The 21,795-nt window shown below is 37.4% G+C and overlaps 1 protein-coding gene across 1 annotated transcript in view; it reads right to left on the bottom strand.

Moving 5' to 3' along the window:
- The window catches only part of RFTN1 (raftlin, lipid raft linker 1), a 97,545-nt gene that overhangs the window by 39,800 nt on the left and 35,950 nt on the right, over nt 1-21,795 (bottom strand). The window contains exons 3-4 of the mRNA XM_083859097.1: nt 17,666-17,852; nt 6,410-6,518 (exon numbers count right to left, since the gene is read on the bottom strand). Of these exons, the coding sequence (XP_083715223.1) occupies nt 6,410-6,518; nt 17,666-17,852 (296 nt within the window). The remainder of the gene's footprint in view (nt 1-6,409; nt 6,519-17,665; nt 17,853-21,795) is intronic.

The raw sequence follows: 21,795 nt of genomic DNA on the forward strand, positions 1-21,795 counted from the left end.
TCATCAAGCCATCTGTTACTCGTAGCCAAGAGTGCAATTTTAAGAATTTGCTGGTAATTTATTTTAGCAAAGTATAAAACATTATAATATTTATTGTTATTTAAAAAGGGGTTTTTTTCCCACCAGAGAAGCAGGATCATTAAAAATATCAACTACATACTTCATAATATCTATTTTTATCTTGGGCAAGGGGATGACTCTGAAAGCTGGTGGGGGCAAAGGATTATAAAAGCACTACCAAGCTCCTGGGAGAGTCCTGAAAATAGTTTTGCTATGTCCATGGAAGATATATATCAACACCACTCTTACAGGGCTTAGTCAAAAGAACACAAGTTGAAAGAAGCTTAAGCAGGAACAGATGTTTCCCTTCACACCAGGCTGTCTAAAATAGAGTATATGCTATTTTTTACCATCTCTTGTTATATATACACTTAAAAATGTTAACAAAATGCACTTTAATAAACATTATCACAGCAGATTACAAACAGCTGAACTATTGATGTTGAGTTTCAAGTTCTGCTTCATGACCATATCTACTGCTAACATCCAAATACTTAAAAAATAAAATCGGGGCTCTGTTTGCACTGAAAACATGCAGAAAACAAAGCTGTCAGCTAAGTGCTCCGCAATGGTTTCCATTACAATGCACTAAAGAAATAATGTTGTATTGTTCTCTTGAAAATACCCTGGAGAGTAAAGGTTTTGTGGTGGGATTTTTTGGGTTTGTTTTAAGGATGGAAATGATTTTAGAAGAGACTGAGATCACATCTAGGTAAATAATCCTAGGTAATAAACAAGACTGTAGAAGGGTCATTTTTTAACCACAGAGATAAATCTGAACTGCTTATTTATTTGAACAACAAACCTCTGAGCAGTATTAAAGATCCAATTTTTTCCCCTCTCCTCTTTTACTGCCACCTGCTCTGACTGCACACCCTGCAGGAAACTTCTGAACAGACCAGCTAAAACACACAAAATAAAGAATAATGCTTAGGATTACAATAACCATCTAAGGACTCCTGGTACCAACAAAGCAAACACATTCTTCACAGAAGAGATCCCTGTAAGACTGCGGCATCCGAGTCAAGAAATCCACCAACACACTAGTGCTCCTAAGAACACATAAGATGCATCTCTTTGTTCCTTCCAAAAAATAAATCTCAATGTAAAGATTAAGAGATGAAGAGTAAGTAATGAAAGAGACAAGAATATGACAAATGCTGGAACAGCTATATGAACCCCAACATTCTTATTATTATTCTTATTATTATAAGTAAAAAATTTATAATATCAGTAATTTTCACATTCATTATTTTCTAGGAAATTGCAGAATTTTGTCTTCTCATTTCCTTGTCATGCTGTTAACAAAAAAAATAGTAATATAAATACATATTATTATGGGGACATTCATATGTTTCATCTTCTACATCCTCTTGCCATTTCCTAATTAGATGCTGAAGAGAGTTTAAAAACTCAGGAACTGAGAGTTCAAAATCATTTCACATTGCTTTCACACAAAATACAGATATGTGAAGCCCCTTGTTTTGATCACACAAAACAAATGTTCATTCTGATGTGAGTAAATATGTAGAAAATAAGATAATCACTCCTTTGACTGGAAACATCTATGGAAAAGATTTTAAAAGCTGTTGAAAATTTCCATAGGTATTTAGCTGTTATTTTAGAGAAGAAACAGAAGTCCTCCTAAGTACTTCAAGCCTGCTTCTACCTTGCAACTTAAAAGAAGCTGGAGAATTAACCAGTCTTTTAAGAGCAACACTAAGATAAAAATTCTTCACCAATTAAAACCGAAACACAGATGACTCTCCAGAAAAAAATGCACATGAACTAAGATAGCAGTAATTCTGAAAACTCTGAAACAGCTACAGATAAATGGAAGGGGGAAAAAAATCAAGAGAGCAGGAAAAGAAGGATCTTGGTACTTAAACTAAATCACCAAAGTAGAGACACATGCAGTGAGAGTGACCCGTAGTTTTTCGAAGGTGTAGCAGTTCCTTATCCAACCGCCACGCCAGTCTCCTGCCTGCGGCTCCCTCCAATGGAGAGAGGGCAGATAACAGGCAGGGGATCAAACTGCTCCAAGAAATTACTCGCCCCTCAGGAGCACACTGAATTCAGCTACAGTTTAGCAATGCATATTAGTTTCCAGTGCTAACACTTGAAACATACTAATATATTATGCCAGTTTTATTCCTGGTAACATTTACTTTTCCTTAAAACTGTCAAGAGGGCTCAAATGCAGTAGATCCTTTCAGCAATGAAAGATGAGAATTCTTCACATAAGTGTTAGTATTGTACAGCCCTTCTCTCAAAATAGTGCAATTCTCTGCTCAAGTTGCCCTTGTACCAGAGAGAACTGGGGGTCTTTCAGAGGCCAACTCTAGATCAAGTACATGGGTGGCAGCATCCTTGCAATGTATTCTGTTGGCAGATTCCTCCTTGGGGTCCCACCCACATCTGAGAGGTACCACTGCTTCCATGGCCCAGCAATGCTGTTACTAGGCAATAAAATAAATGTCAAGAAACTTTCTGGGAAAGTCACAGCATCTACAGAAGGCAAGATTATTTGCAGGGTGCTTTGGACTACGGGAGTTGTTCTGAGCATCAGTTAAGGGAGGGACACATTACTGGCAGCTTTGGAGCCAACAGTAATGATTTGTACTCACTAAACTTGACCAAGACACAAGAGAGGGAACAGCAATGAGCACATTGGACACACATTGTCTCATCCAGCAGATTTCATGGCACAATAAGCATTACGAAGGTGTTTCACAACGGCAATCCTGCTACAAGTGGAATCAGGCCACTTCTGAAAATGCAGAACCAGTTTCTCATCTGTACTGCCTTAGGTTTGCTGGAAGAAATCAGACTCATTTCTGAAGCAAGTAAGGACAGACCAGCAGGGAGAGATCCCTGTCTAGCGAAAAACAAAAAAGGAAGATGCTGGCATTTGGATTTCAGTTAAGCTGCACCACATTTAAACCATGCTTTTCCGTGCTTATCATGCTTCCTACTTCCAGAGGGACAAGAAATGTGAATCTTGCAATAGTGTCACATTGAAAAAAAAATACAAGAATTCCCTCTGATGGTGCATTATTAAGGAGATAACCAAAGATCCAAAGACATGCTTCCTAAATTTTAAGAAGTCAAAAGTGGGGAGACATGGTACAGAAAGAATCTTCCATTTCCTAACCTGTCACCAACATGGCAAAGATGTGAACACAGGAGTAAAACCTTCTGCCTGTTACAGTTCTAGACATGTACCTCAGACTGATACAGAAAACAGAGGTCATGAGAACTATATTTGGCATTCATATGTGATTGTGTGTCCAAAATAAATCTTTACTTGGGCTGTCAGCCTAGCTCCTCCTTCCCTTGAACTTGTCTCCATAGACTCCAAAGAACACTCTCAGATGGAAAAATTATAACAGGATACACGGAAACAAAAAGCAACTAAGGTAATTAAAGGCTACCCTATTTGACATGATACAAAAGTCTAAATATTACAAAATATGGTATCTTAGAAGTAACATCTCTACATTCAACAATTTCAGAATGATATGAGCCCCAGTGATCTAAAGTTCAAAAGTTATCTTTGCTCATTAAAAAGCAGATGAGCAAATCTTTGATCTCTGTTTAGCCTGAGAGCTAAAGACAGGACTGTTAATACCAATAGAGCAGTACAATATACACACAAGTGTTTAGTCACTTCTTTCACTGCCCACAAATTATGTATCAAAGACACCATGGGACTCTTTAGGACAGGTTAAGTCACACTAGATCCACATGGATATCAAAGAACAAGCACAGTGTGGTGATGTTAACATGATTTTAAAGTACAGGAAGAGTATATTTCATGTAACATCATGTCCCCAGTATTTAAATGTTTCCTGTCTTGCCATAGACAGAAACAGTGGCAGAAAAGCAGCAGAGAGAGTGGAGAACTGGGACAAAGCCCAGTAGCACAGAAAGATCTCAGCAACAGAACAGAGTTTGACCAGAGAGTCTTCCTTGGCATTTCCTAAATGTTTTATAGGCAACATTGTACTTCGTTTCAGTGAGCAAGAAGCATTCTCCAGGTGAAATAACCTCCTTGTTACACATTGATATAGAGTTATAGAAGGAAAAAAGCACATATTACCTATGCTGTATGCCATTGCAAAACTGTATTGTGTTTGCAGAAGGAAGCAATTAATATTCAATATTATGTACAATTTCAATTGAACAACAAGTCAATCCAGGAAAGTTATTAAAATTGCATGCTTGTTCAAACTCAAGGTAAGTCAGACTTGCTCAGTAGTGCACAATAAAATTAATAAAATTATTTTTCTCAGTGTAAAGTGATTTTTTTAGCAAGCTCAGGGAGAAAATTTTGACTTCTTATTCTGTTTTGAAAATGTGGCTATTCTATTTGGTTTGGGTTTTTTTAAATACAGTCGTTTACAATACAGTAAGATGGTAAACCTGGGCTAAAAGGCTCTGTTATGAAAAGCTTATGAAAAGAAAAAGGATTTCCATATTCAATTAAAACATTCTATTAACTTCAATTGTATTCTACAGTTTGAGAAGAATTATAAGGCTGTTTGTTTTTTAAAGAAAGGAATTGCCTTCTCTAACAGCTTTTTGTTACTATTTTGTTTGAAGAACATCCTTTATTTTTCCATTTGTTTTGTTTGTAAACATCTGGCTTATATACCCTTAAAAGCAATGGATATTTCCGTTGCTCAGACAAATTAGTTAATATGACAATTAATTCCTACTCCCAAGCAAGTCTTGTTTCCTGAGTTAGATTTACATAAAAGTGTTGAGACTTTCACAATGTGTATAATCAGATACAGTGACACAGCATGCACTTGACAGCAACAGCTTCAAAGAACTTCAAATTTCTCTACATCAAATAACATCTGAAGATGAGCGACATACTCAACCTACAGAGAAACAGTAAATATACATTCTAGCTATTAAAATTTAAATTATTATCTTTCAGAAAGGGATCTTCATAACCCCATAATCAAATGGCTTCTATCAACAGAAATATTTCCATGTCTAGAAAAGCATTCTAAAGAGTCTCAGAATTGGATATTTATGGAAATAAGATGACTCCTGGATTGTCATTTTGTTTTCATGTTATTCATACTCCTTCTGAAGTTACAAATGCAAAGAATTTTTCTGGTTCAATGATGCACAATTTTGCTACCAGTTGTGACAGTTATGCCTATATTTCTACCCTGACTCAAAGAACTGAAGAACAAAATCAAACATGTTGAAACTGGTACACAATAACTACACCAGTTTTTCCTAAGTGTGAATATATTGAAATAATCCAAGATAACATCAGAATAGTAGTGTAATAACACAGTTTGACCTGAAACAAAATTTGGACTCAAATTTTTGAATATTATTATGTGTGCAGAAAAGTTCTGTTCATTTTGATACCAAAATCTATATATCTTTAAGTATCTGATAGTTACAGCTGCATTATTTTTAATCCAGTTCTTAAAATTCACAGTAAAAACGAAAGACTGAAGATCAGTTAGTCTGTCAAGCTAATTCCCCATAAAGCTCATAAGGCCTGGCTGTAGTTTATTCTAAAAATTTTCTTAACTATTATCACTGCAAATGAACTAAAGCTAGGAGAGTATGCCTACTCACACCCTGTGGCTAAATAAATACACTACTCAGTGCTAGTTTATATAACATGCAACAGGACACAACAGATGCTGCAGAACTTGAAATAGGCACAGTATGAATCTGTTTTCACTAAAATGGACATAAAGCTGCTAATTTCCGGTCTGGCAGAATATTATAGTGTCAAAAAATAACTTGAAAAATAAGAAAATAGATAAATAATTGCAGTGTTCTCTTCAAATTCCCCAGTATATATTTTATACTTAATTGAAAGCAACGCTCTTCTGGTTCACAAAAGTATTTAGGTTACCAGCACCAGCTCTTATCAAACACCATGGGATATTGAAACAAAACTTAAATAATCCGGGGGTTTCCCTGGAGGTAAAAGGCCTTTTAGGTAAAGTACTATCCAATAGGATATCTGGACACTAAAATGGAAACTATATATATTGTTTCAACATAAAATGTTGTACATTATAGGACCATCTTCTACATTGACATCATCTGTGGGAGGTCATTCTCCTGTGACACTACAAATGATTTTCTAATAATAACAGGAGCAAATTTGTTTCTCTCAAGAAGTATAACTGCTGTTCAGATACTTAAAACTACAAAACACCAAATTCTAGTGCAGTATTTCAGCTGGTCCAAGTAATACATATCCCTGCTGCCAATCTGACAGAACTAGAAAGAGTAATTACAGTGCAAATAAAAGCATACCGTGTTTTGGGATTTTTCTCCCGCTTTTCTTTTTACTTACTTTCTTAATGAAGTCAGGGATCTCCTTTTTCTCTGAAAGGTGGTTTAAAGAGGAGCAGCATTCTACCTCCAAGACATATCCTTCACTATTGATGTCACCTTTTGAAGACCTAAAGAGGCAGACAGAAAAGAAGGATCAATTTCTGTTGTTACAACTGGATACCCAGAAATCCCATTTATAAGTATTTCTCCTGGAAAGCTAAACTTCAGACAAAAATTTGCTCCCAATACATTCTCCACACTGAGCTCAAAGCAATTCTGACAAGTGGCAGCTACAGTATCTGACCCACAAGCTGGGGAGCAGATCACACCAATGGCCACGGATGGTGAGATGCTTCAGGGACTTCCAGATTTCTTTTTCTGTCCAAGAAACACTTTGGCAGCCTGGCATCTAGGGCCAAAGCCAAGGAGATGCACAGGTGGTATAACTCACGATATGCAAAAAGAAGGTTCCAGTGCAATGGTCTGACAGATGCTCTGTGCCCCACAAGGCAGCCTGATATAAGATGCATTTCAGATAGCAATTAAAAGAAACACCTTCTCTTTTTCTAGAACCATTCCAAGTCAACATCTAAAATCAGGGGCTAATCAAAATAGTTTAACCTTCACTCTTACCTTACATTTTGTTTTTGAGAAATGTAAAGCTGTGCCTTATGTCCCTTCTTTTTCACAAAATACTAACTCCTAAAATAATTCAAAGGGGGGGGGGGAATCTGCCATATGCATCTGCTGAAAGAAATGAGCACTGTGGCAAATAAGGTATTGGTCAAAATATGCCACGGGAATGTTTGGAAGTTCTACTGAATGATCTTCAGAAACAGTCTGCAGGCAGTGCTACTGAAGGCAGTTTTCATCTCCTCCAGACTCCTACAAAAGGAAACTGATACATCTGATCAATAGAGGATACCTACACAATCACTTTCTCAGTTTTTCAGAAGAATACATGGAAGAACATTAAAAAATAAAAGCTTGCCTGTCATTTTTGGGCTTAGTAACAAAGCGGGTATCTAACACTTCACAGAGAATCAAAATATCTAGTTCCAAGTGAAGAACTAATCCCAGCCAGCATTTGTTTGATGCCTGGGTACCTGGAGGACAGGAAGAAAGGTACAGAAGTTTGAACTGGGAGTGCTGAGGAAGCAGCAAAACAGGGGCTTGGCAGGCTTGCCATGTTTGCAAAAGCAAGCCTGTGCAAAAGGGTTGTTCTGGGGACTGGGACTGTGTGACACACGGAACACGCTTCAGCTACAGATAGTCCCAGGGGCTTTCCCGAGACATTTACAGTTCCCGGAGCCATGCGATGCGTAGGCTGCTGACTGCAAACTGGCAGTGTTTCCTAGGCAATACTGCAGACATTTGCTATATTTGATCCTCCCCCTTTCACACAGGCTACACTCTCTCTTCATTTCTCTTATCTCACTTATACCTGAACAGGTGGTAGCAGACTGTGCATTGTTTGGTGACACTGAAGTCCTTTCCCTATTTGTTTTTCCCCTCCTTTCTAGGTTCTTCTTATAACCTGTGGTTCCGTTCTCTACTTCATTCAGGACAAAAATTTTAACAAGCCATTGGTGTTCATGAAAGTTCTCCAAACACCTTTATAGAATTCACAGAAGCCATTATTGGGAGACTGACAGTATTGCAGCACTACTCCTCTGCAATGGGCACACATAAATTAATTTAAGCAGCAACTTTGTCAAGAAAATAAAAAATCATTTTGAGAGGGACAACACATGTACTGCAGGCAACCATTTTTGCTGTTCTAAAGTCCTAGATAAGAAAATCTATTCTGTGCATATTTTCTGCCACAGATGAACTTGAGAACATAAAAATAAACTTTAGAAAGTCTCCATGCTAGTGTACTTACAATCAGACCTACTTTTTTTTTTTCCTATCTGAATATGACTAACAGGAAAAGTAGCCTTGATGTTATCTAGCCACGTTCCAGAAATAATATGAACTAGGGCTCTCTAATGCTCAAGCAATCAACAAACCATCAAAATTGCGACTTGATATTGCAAACTCAAGTCCATTGTTGAACATCAAGTGGAGCAAATACAACTCTCCAGTGCTTTGGCTGTTGTGTAACTACAAACCAGAAGTGTGTTAGCAGCAACAGGCAGCAAGGAACCACGCCTGTTTTAGACAACCAATCCCATCTTAGGGGGTCAACTGCAAAACTCTACAAATGCAAGGAAAAAACATCTCCACTATTTTCTTTCTTGGATAGAAGCTCCCTTCCTGCCCAGCTGAGGAAGCCACTCCTCTCCCAGATACTGTAAAATACTACAGCTCACTCAAATTCAAAGTTAAGATATCAAATCCCAGAAATTAAGTATGTGTCATGGTATTTCTGAGCCCACCCATTTGGCAAAGACTGTTCATAACTCTGGCAGTGCCAGTTTTCTCCAGCATTGAGAAAACTCATTATTCTAACTACTCTGAAAGAATGAGAAAGACTGCATTTTAATGTTTAAATCCCTTGACTACCTGGAAAAATAAATCCTTTTCAACCTATATTGGTAAAGTTTATAGAAAGGTATAAGGAAGAGGAAAGCTGGCCTTGAACCACTCCCCCCCAATTCCTCTCCTCCCCCTGAACAGCTACTTGAGGTCTGATTTTGTGCAATTTTTGAGGACCCACTTCCAACCTCTTTAAAAGGAGTAAAAGTTATGTCATATAGATTATATCCATACAAATATAGTGATTATTACTACAGCTGCTTAAAACATCCTCTTCAACTCCTTTAAGAAACACTTACTTTAAAATACACTTGCTGCTTGGAAATATTTAATTGGAGACAATTAATACCTTCTCTAACAGTTTAGGGGCTACCTCTGCACTAGGGCTCATGAAAGAAATGGCATCAAATTGCACTCTGTTAAGAACATTATTTTACAGAACACACTTAACAGAACCTACTAAATGCCATAAAATCTTTACTTAAAATTTTCCAATAGAAAGACTCTATATTTCCAATTAGTATTTTTCCATACTCTCAAGTAAATTATGTCTATATATGTTAAAAGCAAGCCTTTGTCTCTCTATTCTGGTAGTTTTCACCTTTTTAGGAAAATTTTGAAAGCCTGTTATTCTGTCAAAAACAAATAAGCAGAAAAAGAGCCATAGCTTTTCACATGAAAAATAATAAATATCTGTGGATGTCACAGACCACAAAAATAATTTTCTGAGCAAAGCTAGCTGGGCAAAGAGTTGTTTCCAGTCTCTATGCAATAAACAGTGCACTTCATACATGTATCACAAAGTATTTCATAAATATCACAAAAGTCTCTCATTAAATTATTTGAATATTATTAATATAGCCATAGAGTAGGTAATTATAGGTACAGGTAAATTCTGTATTAGCAGAAATTAATATAGTTTTAGTTTTATTAATTTAATGGGACTACTTTTAGGACCATTTTCATTAGAAACTATGAAACAGGACCCCCACAAGATGTACATCCATCAAGATCCCAGAAGCAAGAGAAAAAGTCCAAGTTTTGTGCACTTGCATTCCTCTGCTCTCTTCTGAAAAAGGACTGATGTCAACCATGAGAAATTACCCAATAATCCATACCCTGGAGTCTCTTACCAGTTTTATAGCACAGGATGTTACTGGGAGTCAAACATATAAAATATTTTAAAATTAAAGGAATGGTTTTATGTAAAGTTGATTTTCACTTTCCCATCATAAAATATTTCTCAACAAAAAGCAGAAGAGAAAGAGATGCTGAGATCAGTTTAGTCAAAAAAATATGTAAGCTCCAGCAGTAGCAAAGACCTTCCTCTTCTTCTGGATGCACAGTCAGCAAGTTCTTCCTTTTCTTTCCATCCTCCTAAGATGGAAAATTGAACTTTCCTCCCTTCCCTCCTGCAAACATTTGAGGGGCTTGTATTACCTTTATGCCTCTGATTAAAGAAATTGCTGGGTTAATTAGAAAAGGTCCAGCCCTGAAAGAAGCACCCCTGGATACACCAATGCTGTACCCTTCTTGGAAGCCAGGATGAACTGGAGAAGCTGCTACATCCAGACTCACTACAGCACCCTGTACTCACCATAACACATTTTGGGATACCAGAGAGGGAACACAAGGGACAGCATGAACAACACTAGCACTTCTCCTGCAGTGAGGAAGGGCAGTCTCCTGCCTCCCGTCCCAAAAGAGGACAACCACTGGTTGGCCATGGAGATTGACAGAAAACTTCAATGCAACTTACACACCCTGGGCTTTCATTTGTTTTTCTTCCTTATACATTACTTATTTATCATTAACAATTTTCATGAAGAAGGGTTCTTCTGCCACTGCAGGCACCCTCAGTGCAGTGTTCACCATGGACAACCTTAATCATAGGATGGCGAAGAGCTGAGATGGAATTTCAGTCTACCTGATGCTGAGCAGAGGGACAGCATTCGCAGGCCTGGTGGGAAGGGGGTAAAGAGGGTTTTCTCAAATTTTACCAATATGGAAAGGGCTCAGAACCACAAACTTCCAAAAACATGATCCTGAATCCTAAACAGGGCTTCTAGTGCCACTAAACAAGAAGATTATACAGAGAATAAATAAGATTTTAACTTATAATTGGAAGTTCACTGGCCAAAAAAATGTTACAATGGTTGTTTCACTAGGTTGTCATTTCCTGCACAGCTGTTTGCTGTTAAGCACTGTTTCATGGTAGAAAAACCATAACCAGCTGTGGAGAACCAGTAACTTACACACTAACTATTAAAGCTGACAACTCGGTGTCCATTACAAACTGGATTTCCAATCCTTTTCAGATACAAGAAGGAATTGAGGAAGCCAACATTTGGTCGTAATCTTCCTGAAGTTGCCTATGCCCATGAGCTCAGCAAGCCAAAACACACTTGTAAACTGCACAGACGCTCTAAAATTACTACTTCATTAAGATGATGCTAAGAATGTAAGCGTAGTTTTGAGATTTTCCACCACACAGGAATAGCTCTGCCATTCCACCACAAACTGGTCTACATTACAAAAACAATAAAACCACACCAAAATTATTAACATGAGCAGCTGGTATCTCTACAATTTCAGGTTATAAATCCAGCAAAACTAGAGTATCTGAAAGCCAAGAACACAACAACTAAAAATCCATAGGTTTTACGATGCCCACCCAAAAACCACACAATTTTTTATAAAAATAAAAGCAGGTATATTGCATCCTAAGAGCCTCAAGTCTAATCCCTGTGACACTGTTTTAATGTTATGAACATTTTCTTTACTTACAGGAAATCTTATCACTGGAATATGTATTATTTTTTAGTAAAATTTATACCCCTTTTTAATGACAGTATATAAAGTTTCTTGAGAAAAGTTTGGGCATGTATTGATAAACAGGCATCTTTAATGTTCAGTGTTTATAATTTTCAGAATCCAGATGAAAGAACACTTATTTTGGGTCACTGTTAAAAGTTATTGTGAGGAAATAAGTATTTCTTTGAACTTTTAACAAATAACAAGCCTTCAAAACTCAAACCATTGTCCTTTGAGCTAAAGGAAGAAATCTGTTGACTCTTGAGCATGGAATAAATATTATCTTTTCATTAAGTTGAAATCAGCCTGCTGAGAGCAGCAACACACACTGCATTTGCCTACAAACCTGTTTGATCCTAATGCTCATGAAGATAAATTCAGACATTTCTCATCCTCAAACTTAAATCCTACATGAAAACCAAATAAACACACATACACATTTATATTCAAAATAAAAATATATTGTATCAATGCAAAGTAGCTACTTTTACCAAAATGAACATAGCAAAGTGAAGTACCAGCAAAATCATGAAAGTGTAAAAATCTTGATTTACTATTAAACTTTTGAACTCAGTCTGTCATATTCCTTTGCAGATAAACAGAGTTCTTGTTATCCAACTGATGATAGTTTGCATTTTGTCAGGACTAACAGACACAGGAATTACAGAAAGAGAATTAAAATCATCTCATCAAGTGAATCTCTGCAAGACCTGACACCTTGTTATTTTGCAGAAAGGGAAAACAGCTGCAAAGCTGTTTGAGGTAAACATAGAAATTTAGAACATTTAGAAACTCTAAAAAATTATGGTTGAATTATAGTACTTAGTCCGCTTCTGCAGAGCAATGTTTCCCTGTTGATTGCTTTATTGACTGAAGGCAAAACCTGTAGATGGTCTGTCCTAAGACAGATGGAACAATGGAGAGAAATTCTTTGGAATACCATTTATATCTCCTGCTTCTCTATCATGGTGAAATGAATCATCTACAAGCATGTCAAAACTATTATAAGCAGACAGTTTATGAGCCCAGACCCTGTATCTTTCCTGGTAAAAGAATAGAGGTTGCTTTCCAGTGCTGAGTACTTAGAAAGGAACACCAAAACATTTTAACTGACATTGAATATTGAAACTTTAAGATACCAGACAGGGGTATCACACTACAGGTTGCTGGGAACAAGTTAAAGCTGCTTTGTGCTATGGTTTTGTTATAATTTTGTTCAGGGGCTGACTTAGTAATTTCTCTGCAGGGAACAGGTAACCTGCAACAGCCACAAGCTGTCAAAAATAAGAATGCACCCAAGATGCCTGCATACAGATTGCTAAAGCAAAAAAATAGTGAGTGCGGAAATAAAAGGCCAAGGAGAAAAGGTTATTGTGTGAGGACATCCATGGACAGCAGGGAGAAGGAACTCTGCAGACCTGAGATATTCTATGAACACGTGGTTTTATTGCAAGGGTCATGGGTAAAAAGAGCCTGCCCTTCAGCCACCAGCCTTGGCTGAAGGGAAGCCCCAAAGAGAGAGGGAGAGAGAGAGAGGGTAAAAGGCAAGAGAGGTGGCAGGGTAAGTAAGGTAAGTGGGCCAGGAAAGAGAGGCAAGGCAAGAGAGGTAAGGAAAGAGAGATGGGGCAGGTAAGAGAGGTAAGAGAGCGAGGTCCTTGTTACAATACATTATATCTCCTTTTGTGTTGGATATTCTAATTTACAGTGACCAACCAGAGCAAGATACAAAACCTACAAACTTTGCATGCAGCCTATGAGAACTACTGTATTACTATATCATCCTATATTTTAAATTCTACAAACTACTTTTCTTATCTACTTTTTCCCTGATACCTTGGCAGGGTGGAGAGGGGCTACACCCTTGGGTCCCTTAGTATCCCATTGTTTGTTACAATCACCGTCTTCCTGCCTGCCATGATCACATCTCAAAGCTGGCTTTCATCTCTATTTCACTCATAGGTTTTATATTTTTAGTATTTCTTGCCAGGCAATCATATTTGTAAGCTTTTCCTGTCTCATCTTTCCCAACATACTGCACACACAAAGAACTACTAATTTCTGTTCCTCAGGGGAATGTAAGCAACATGCATGTTCCTCTCTTCATCTTGGTTAGCCAGAACCTCCCAAACACATGGACCTTCTCCTGTCCCATCCATCAGCAGAGACCCACCGCCACATGCTCACGCTTTTCAGGTACCAGATTTCATTGCCTTTCCTGAGATTTTATGTGTAAATCAGTATGAAATCTACTCTTCTCAAGTGTGAGTGTCACCAGCAGGCCACACCTATGCTTCGCTCTTGGGGCCTTCCCTAAATTCAGGGAGAAAAAATCTGTAAAAACCTGGACTTGAAGAGTTTTGTTCGCACAACTGATACAAGATTATTAGGATTTCTTCTTCAAGAAGCCCATGTAACTCAGAACTCAGCACAGACAATAGAACAGACAACTGCTTTTTAGTTAAGTCCACTGAAATTTAGAAGGGGAAAGTAAGTATTCCTGAGCACTGAATTTTTTATTCTTTTATCCAGCTCTATTCTATGTGACTTTCAAATCACTTTCATCAACTGCTTAATGTACACCATGCCATCAGATGCTACAGAAATATTTAAATTTATTCTATTAAATTTAATGAGAGCAATGGCAGAGTTGTTTGGCAACTTGGATGACTACGTTCATGTTTAGGGCCTCTAAAAAATTACACACTCCTACATTTATTTCACTTACTTTAACTGAACATGATGCCTTTTGCACTGGAAACAATTGCATTGTTGATTTCTTTAAAAAATCTGTCCCTTAATTACATATTTTTCCTAATATTTCCAGTGGATAATCCTTGGTTTTCAACATGTTCAGCTTCCATATATATTAGGGATGTGTTTCTTCAAACGTCCTACAGCAGAAATGACTCCTATTTCCATATTTACCACCAATGATTACATAGCCAAGATAACAAAGCCAGAAGCTACCAGCATAGATTAAACAGAAAATTATCAAAATGACTTTAAAAGTCACCTTAATGCACAATGCCATTGCAAATTCACTAGGAATATTTTGAAACTACAGGACAACGGCAAAATAGGATAAAAATAACATTAACAGGAACTGTTTCCACAAATTCTAATGCACAACATGGCTCAGCACTACCTTTTCCATTTTATTGTTGAACAAATTCAGGCACTGCAAATCCATCCCACTGACAGCAGCAGCATGGTGTTGCTGATGCCCATCATCTGCTGCAGCTGGCATAGCCTCTACCTACCTCTGGAGAGGCAGAGCCATAAAACTAAGTCCTCAAAGCACTGGTCAACAGTATTAATTTTAAACCATAAAACTGACATGGAAAGGTGCAACACTGACTAAAGACTAACTCAAGCATTCAGCTCTGTCGCTGTATAGATGGAATTGGCATTACCGTAGGCACTAATGTAACAATTTCATTCCTGTTCCATTCAGGGAACAAAAAAAGGAAGGTGGAAAACACCCTCAGTATCTGCCAGACAACAGAGAGATGAGTGTAGAGTTGGAGCCACCTGTGGTGAAACACCTGCAGTGAGAAAAGAGCTGCAGCCTCAGGTGTTCCACAGGAAGTGCCCAGGAAGCCCAAGAGTGGGCCTCACACCAAGATAAAGGAGTTTTTTATGACTTTTGGCTCCCCAGGAATACCATACCACCAAAGGGATGGATTTGTACTCCACAGTATAAATGACATTACTAGTGATCCCACAATTCTGGCTGGACTACTTGTACTCCTAAAAATCTTACGACAGAAATAAACATTCATCTGTAGCCTAAGCAGACCTAACTCCTACCCACAATTAAACTGTTACATACAGAGACTGCCTTGAGATTACAAGACACCTGACAGTCCTCAGGGGAGTCATTATCAGCAGAGTTTAATCATTATCAGCAGTGTAATGAGAAAGGTTAATTTAAAAAATTAACAGTATGTATTTTTTTTAATACTGTTATGTATTTTTAGTCCCCAGCTGTTTGTGGAATGACATAAACTTGCAGTTCAGATACAGGTGGTCTCTATGCATGCCACAGTCATCTGAAATCTGTGCAACACCCATCTCTCCTCATGGCACTTGGCAATGCAAATACTTGTTGCACCCACACACTATGGGAGAAGCTGCTTCCAATACTCTCAGCCAAACTCAGGAACATTTAAGCTACATGAAACATCAAACTGATGTAATTTCCCTTTCTGGTACTTGTTTTTTTCCTGCTTCACCACGTCTCTTCCGCTTCCCTAGGCAGTCAGAAATGACAGATAAGGGAATGCAGAGAAACGGACTGTGAATGTAAAAGGAAATATAATTGGTTCAAGACTCTCTACTGTCTTCAGTTCTGTACAGTCGTTTATAGCTGTCTAAAGTGTGTGACACTGGCACCCAAGTGAGTGAGCAGGCAATTAAGATTTTGTACTTTTCCACAGTCATTCTGCACAGATGTAAATTACTGGATACAGTGTGAGAGCAGTGACACTCTGAGTGCTCTGGCTCGAGGGACCACATCACCCCAGTGAGAAGGAAGCTGCTCTTCCCTGACAGGTCTTCAGAACCCTCAGACCGCTAACCAAGAGAAGTCCTTAAGTGCTTACTTTACATTACAAACTCATGCATGCAAATACTTCCATTGCCTGCACCAAGGTATTGTGTAGGCAGGGAAGACAAGGCCCCAAAAGCACGCAAGCTCAGCCCAACATCACTCAAACAAGTTCAGTCAAACATTCTATGTTTTAACCATAAAACTGGAAGCCATTTAAACAATAACATCAGGCAAGCCAGCATGAAGTTCTGTATGAATAAAACTAAAATCAAGTCAAGGTAAATTAAGAGTTATTTTAGAAGCTCAAATTGTCTGTGACACCTAATGCCTACATATATTTGCTAACAAAATGCAGAACTTTTTCCTTAGGTCAGAGGCTGAATTTCAACTCTGTCCATAACCTCTATCAACTGGCTACCACACTGCAGCAAATTGAATGGTGAACGGTTTGTTTTTAAAATAGAGGTATAAACCAGCTACCATCCTTTCTTTCAAGCATCAGCACAAAGAGAGGGACTAGGATTAGCAGATGGAGGTTTAATTACCTACCAGCCTTCACAATTGGTCATAATAAGAAGGGCTGGACTGGGGAATGCAGCTAATGTAGGAAACTGTAGAGAATGGCTGCAACAATACAGGTGGCTGCAGAGCTGGAGGTGGTCAGATAATATTAAATTAGGTTTTAAATCATTTACCAAAAATCACATGTTTACAAATATCCACATTTTAATTTTCTTCTGGGCTATTTAACAGCACATCCTACTGTTTTTTTTAGAAATCATATTAAATCATAAAAGAACAGAACCTCTCTTTCTTTATTCATCTTCAGACTTTGCTTATGTAAAACATTCTTAGTACATTGTAAGAAATCAGCAAAGCAAGAAAGCAATCTTCTTATTTATGGAGTTTGCACTGACTAAAAATTTGAAAGAACTTGTATTGTTTAGAAGAAAGAAGGGCCTAAAGTCTACACATAAATTTAAGAAGTATGCATTAGTACTACAGTTCTCAAATTAATTGCATTAACTGTAACTGTCTAAACACAAAACACGCCTTTTCTAAGCAAACAATTCTTCTGTCATAATTTAATCTAATAAATTCCTAAAGGGTATCCACAAGACCATCCTCACAAACTGTCATGCATAGGGCTTGTTTGTTTGCCTCTCATGACAACACATCCCAAAATACAGAGCATATTTCAACTTGTTATTCTCCAAGTCGCCTGCCAAACTGCAGACAAATTGTAAACATGAAGAACATGTTAAGCCTATTCAAGCTCACAAAAAAAAAGGGAAAAAAACCCCCAAAAACCAAAAAAACACCACAAGTCTTGCACAGTAAACTCTGCTATAATTTCCTGATGTAGGTCAAAACTCAGCAGGAAATCACATTGACTATTTTTATCCTAGTTCACTGGAAGTGCTTTACCTTTCTGTTTTCTTGATAAGCACAGCCCTGAAGATTTGTTCCTGGGGAGTTTTCTCTTTTTCATCAGTTGGTTGCACAAAAGGGTGGACAGCAGCCAAGACAAAGCCCTGCTGGTACAATTCTTGCAGCTGAGCTGGAAGATCACACAAGGAGGAGAGCTTGATTGCAGATGATCCTGGCAGCTCAGCTGGAAACAAAAAGAAATTGGTCAATAATCCGACACTGGACTATCATGTAATTTAAAATCCAGGCTCTTCAGAGTCAAATAAGCTTCACACTGATCTACAATATTAACACCAAAATTGACCTTTCCTGAGACCCATTTTGTATTTCACATTTTAAGCAGACTGCCTTGGCGGAGGACATGTATTACACAAGAGACTCGTGCAATTAAACAAGAAGTCAGATACATTAAAATGCCAAATTCACTGCACAGTCTGGCAGAGATAAGGCAAAAAATTTAATAAAAACAAGGCAGTTGGTCAAGAGATATTCTAGGTTCTAGTAGTCATCATAGTAATGCAAGTAGAGAAGAGTGAGCCATGAGTCAAAAACACAAAACAGGAGAAAAGAGAGTCAATGAAGGCAGAACATGTCAAATACAGAAGCTATAAAAGCATCCATCTACACAAAATCAGACTAAAGGATCACTGATGCAAAATGCTGATGAGAACAAGTATCTGCCAATATGTCAGAAGAGAATTTTGTAGGTATATTGGTAATAGGAACACTGAGTGATGAATACCTATAGCAATGAGAAACCTTTTAGAATAAACACTAAATTTTATACCTCTGGGTTTAAGCAAACCTATACATATTAGAGATGAGGATGAGACATAGTATATGAAAATAATCCTTTCCCAATCTGCTTACTGTAAGGTTTTATGCCTTCCTGTCAAGTATTTGTTGCTGGCTCCTGTCAGACACTTGACGTACACATGGATATTTCAGTCAGTATAGCAATTGCCCTTATTTCTTTGGAGTCTTGTAGGATTCAAAAGAAAATCCCATAAATCACCTAAAACATTCATTTATTCTCTTTTTCTCTACATCAGTAATTCCTCATACACTTTTCATATTTTATGGGAAATGGCATCTCTCTTTCCTGACCTTTGCCTCTTCATTTCCATCTTGCTTGGAGGATATTTATTATTTCACCTAAACCACACCAGGGTATACAGGGTGGTGAGTTGCTGGATATTCTTCCCTCCCACTGAAACCAAGAGGGAGGGGATGCTGCAAGAAACACAACAGAAGTTCCCAGCACCTTGCAAGCCTTTGCTAAAAATAAAATAAAAAAAAAAAAAAAAAATATATAAAAAAAAAAAAAAAAAAAAAAAAAAAAAAAAAAAAAAAAAAAAAAAGCACTGGAGAATAGTTTGTATAAAAGAAGCCAGCAATGCAAAATAAGGTTTCATTGTACTGCTATTTCCATCAAACTGTATGGTTACCCTTTATGAATAATTTAAGGAGTTATCAAAAAACTAATAAATATTCAAAACAGATAATACCAAGGAATAATTTAAATAATAATAGAATAGATGTGCCTGGTATGTTTTTTTCTCATACAAGACCACGTTCCAGAAGGGAATAATGGAACTTTTTGACCAGGAGTTTAAGATGTAGAATTTTTTTATTATTTTTACACATAAAATTAGATCCAAGCAACATGCGCATTGACAGACAATAGGGCTCTACCTTCTACAACATCATTCAAATCACTTTAGAGTCATAAAAAGAGATGGCACAATGAATTATGCATAATAAATAACAAACCTAACAGCTATTTACTGGAGCCCGCTGGGGATCAAAATAGGGAAATCCAGATTTTAGAACTCCATTTTCCCCTCTTGTGGCACAGAGACTCCAAATATTTTTGCCTACAGTGCAACTAATTAATTTCTAAATGAGGGCTTTACTTGGATACAATGGAATGACTAAACACTACTCAGTACTGTTAATTCTGGTTATGGTGCTCCAATTTTTAACCATCACCTATGAATGCCATACATATGTAGCATCAGGATTTTCTGGAGGATAGCTTGAGTAAGATTAGTAAAAAGCCTAGTCATTAACATGGGAGTCTGACTGCTTTCTCCTAAAAGCTAAACATGAGGAGAAAGCGTGGAAATGCATGTAATAGGAGCCTTGGGATGTAACTTGATTAAAAAAGAAACATAATAGAAAATAGAGAGGGGTGGGATCATCCAGCTAGTTCATCCTACTACCCAGAGGCAAGATCAGTTCTAGTTTAGTTATTTCTTAGTTTTTCTCATCTACTTTTAAAAATCTTTAGTAATGGAAATTCCACAAGCCCCCTAAGTAATTTTTGAGCATTTCTCTATTCTTCCTACTCAGAACACTTCCCTAGCATGTGGCCTAGATTTCCCTCTCTTAAATTCAAGATTGATACTTCCCCACTACAGTATTTCTTTTCTGCAACAACATTTTATATCTCCTAACACCATTCATGCCTTAATCTTACTTTCTTTACACTGTATAAACTCAGTCCTTTCAATGTTCCTGTTCTCATGTCTTCTGTATTTCTAAGTAACTTCTGACATTCTCTCCTGATTCTCTTCAGCTGGTCCACATTTTCCTTCAAGTATAGTACCTAATTTTGACCACAGTGATCCAGCACAAGCCTCACCACTGCTGTGTAGAATGGAAAACTCTTAACACTTATTACATCCTATGTCAGTTTACATCATCCAGGGGAAAAAACCTAAAGAAAATTCTTCTTCCCTTAACTAGTGGCCAATTTTCCTGTTCTTCATGAATTTTAGGATTTTTCCTTTCAGTTTTCAAGGGCCATTCTGGATTCTGACTGTCACAGCATGAACAGCACCTCTCAGACTGGCAAATTTTAATGAACATGATTAGCAGTCAGTTGCTGCAACAGCTAATGAAAACTATGAATTTTAACAGACTCTGACCAGAACAATTTCAAGCCTGACAGTTAATACATCTTTTTGGGTTGATGTTGAACTACTGCTTATTTGTCCTTGGACTAGAGATCCTTCACAGCAGAAAGCCAGCTCCTCTTACACAACTGATGCCCACAAAGTCTATGAATTTTCTGGATCTACAGACCCGTGCTGTGCATTCTTGTTACCCTCCAACTGTTTTGAGTTGTGCAGATTCCTCCACAGAAATCCCTGCTACACATCATCCTCTGGATATTTCCTAACTCGTTTTTTCCAGTATTTTTCTGGGCATTAATTTGGGCTAACAATCTCATAGTTCACTTTAAATGTAGGTTAAAAAAGGACATCACACTTTGCTACAGAGTTATATTCATTCTTCAACAGTCTTCAATCTTAAATGAAGAAAATTCAATTATTTCTTCAGCTAATTCCTCTGCAGTGCATACCCGTAAGTTTGACCGACTTGGAAACATCTACTTTATTAAAGCAGTTGTCAATCTATTTTTTTGTTTTTTTACTTTGGAAAAATGCTAACATTTTCAGAAAACCTTACCCAATTTCCAGTAAAATATATTAAAATGCTTGAAAGGGAGATTTAAAGTTAAAGAGAATTCTAACTATATCACTTTGGAAGCAAAGGCAAGACCAAAATCGTGTACAACAAGGACATGACTAAGGTAAAAGAGCAAATGAAAAACCAAATAAAAACTTGTGTAACACCAGCACTTATAAGCCTTTATTTTGCCAAAGATAATGCCGACTTCTTTTATCAGCCCCTTTTTTGCTCTTGAACTGGAGTTGGCTCTAAGTTTTAGCTTCTGGTCCATATCTCCCATTTACTGTTGTATTTCTCTATGTGACCTCAAAAGATTCCTTTGTTTATCATCTAAATGAATGTGTAAGAAACTTGTAAATGAAAGAAGCCACATTTTTCAATTTGGTTAATGTTGAAGGTGGAAATAAGTAGTGCTCACTGCTTTTGGACTGGATCACCTGAAAAATTATTTTGTTGCCTGACTGGTAAGTGAAGCTGAAAACACTTGCAGCAGTGCTCAGATACATACAGAAAAGCACAGCTTTACAGAGTCTTTAAAAACAAAGTAAGTTTGTGTTATACAACTGGTATCTGTAAGGTGACTTTCTTGGGTCTAGGGACTTGTACATTCTTTGCTGCTAATGGAAAAATCTGACCAGATATTCACA

Source organism: Zosterops lateralis (genome assembly GCF_965231275.1).
Source record: "Zosterops lateralis genome assembly, chromosome: 1".
NCBI classification, from domain to species: Eukaryota; Metazoa; Chordata; class Aves; order Passeriformes; family Zosteropidae; genus Zosterops; species Zosterops lateralis.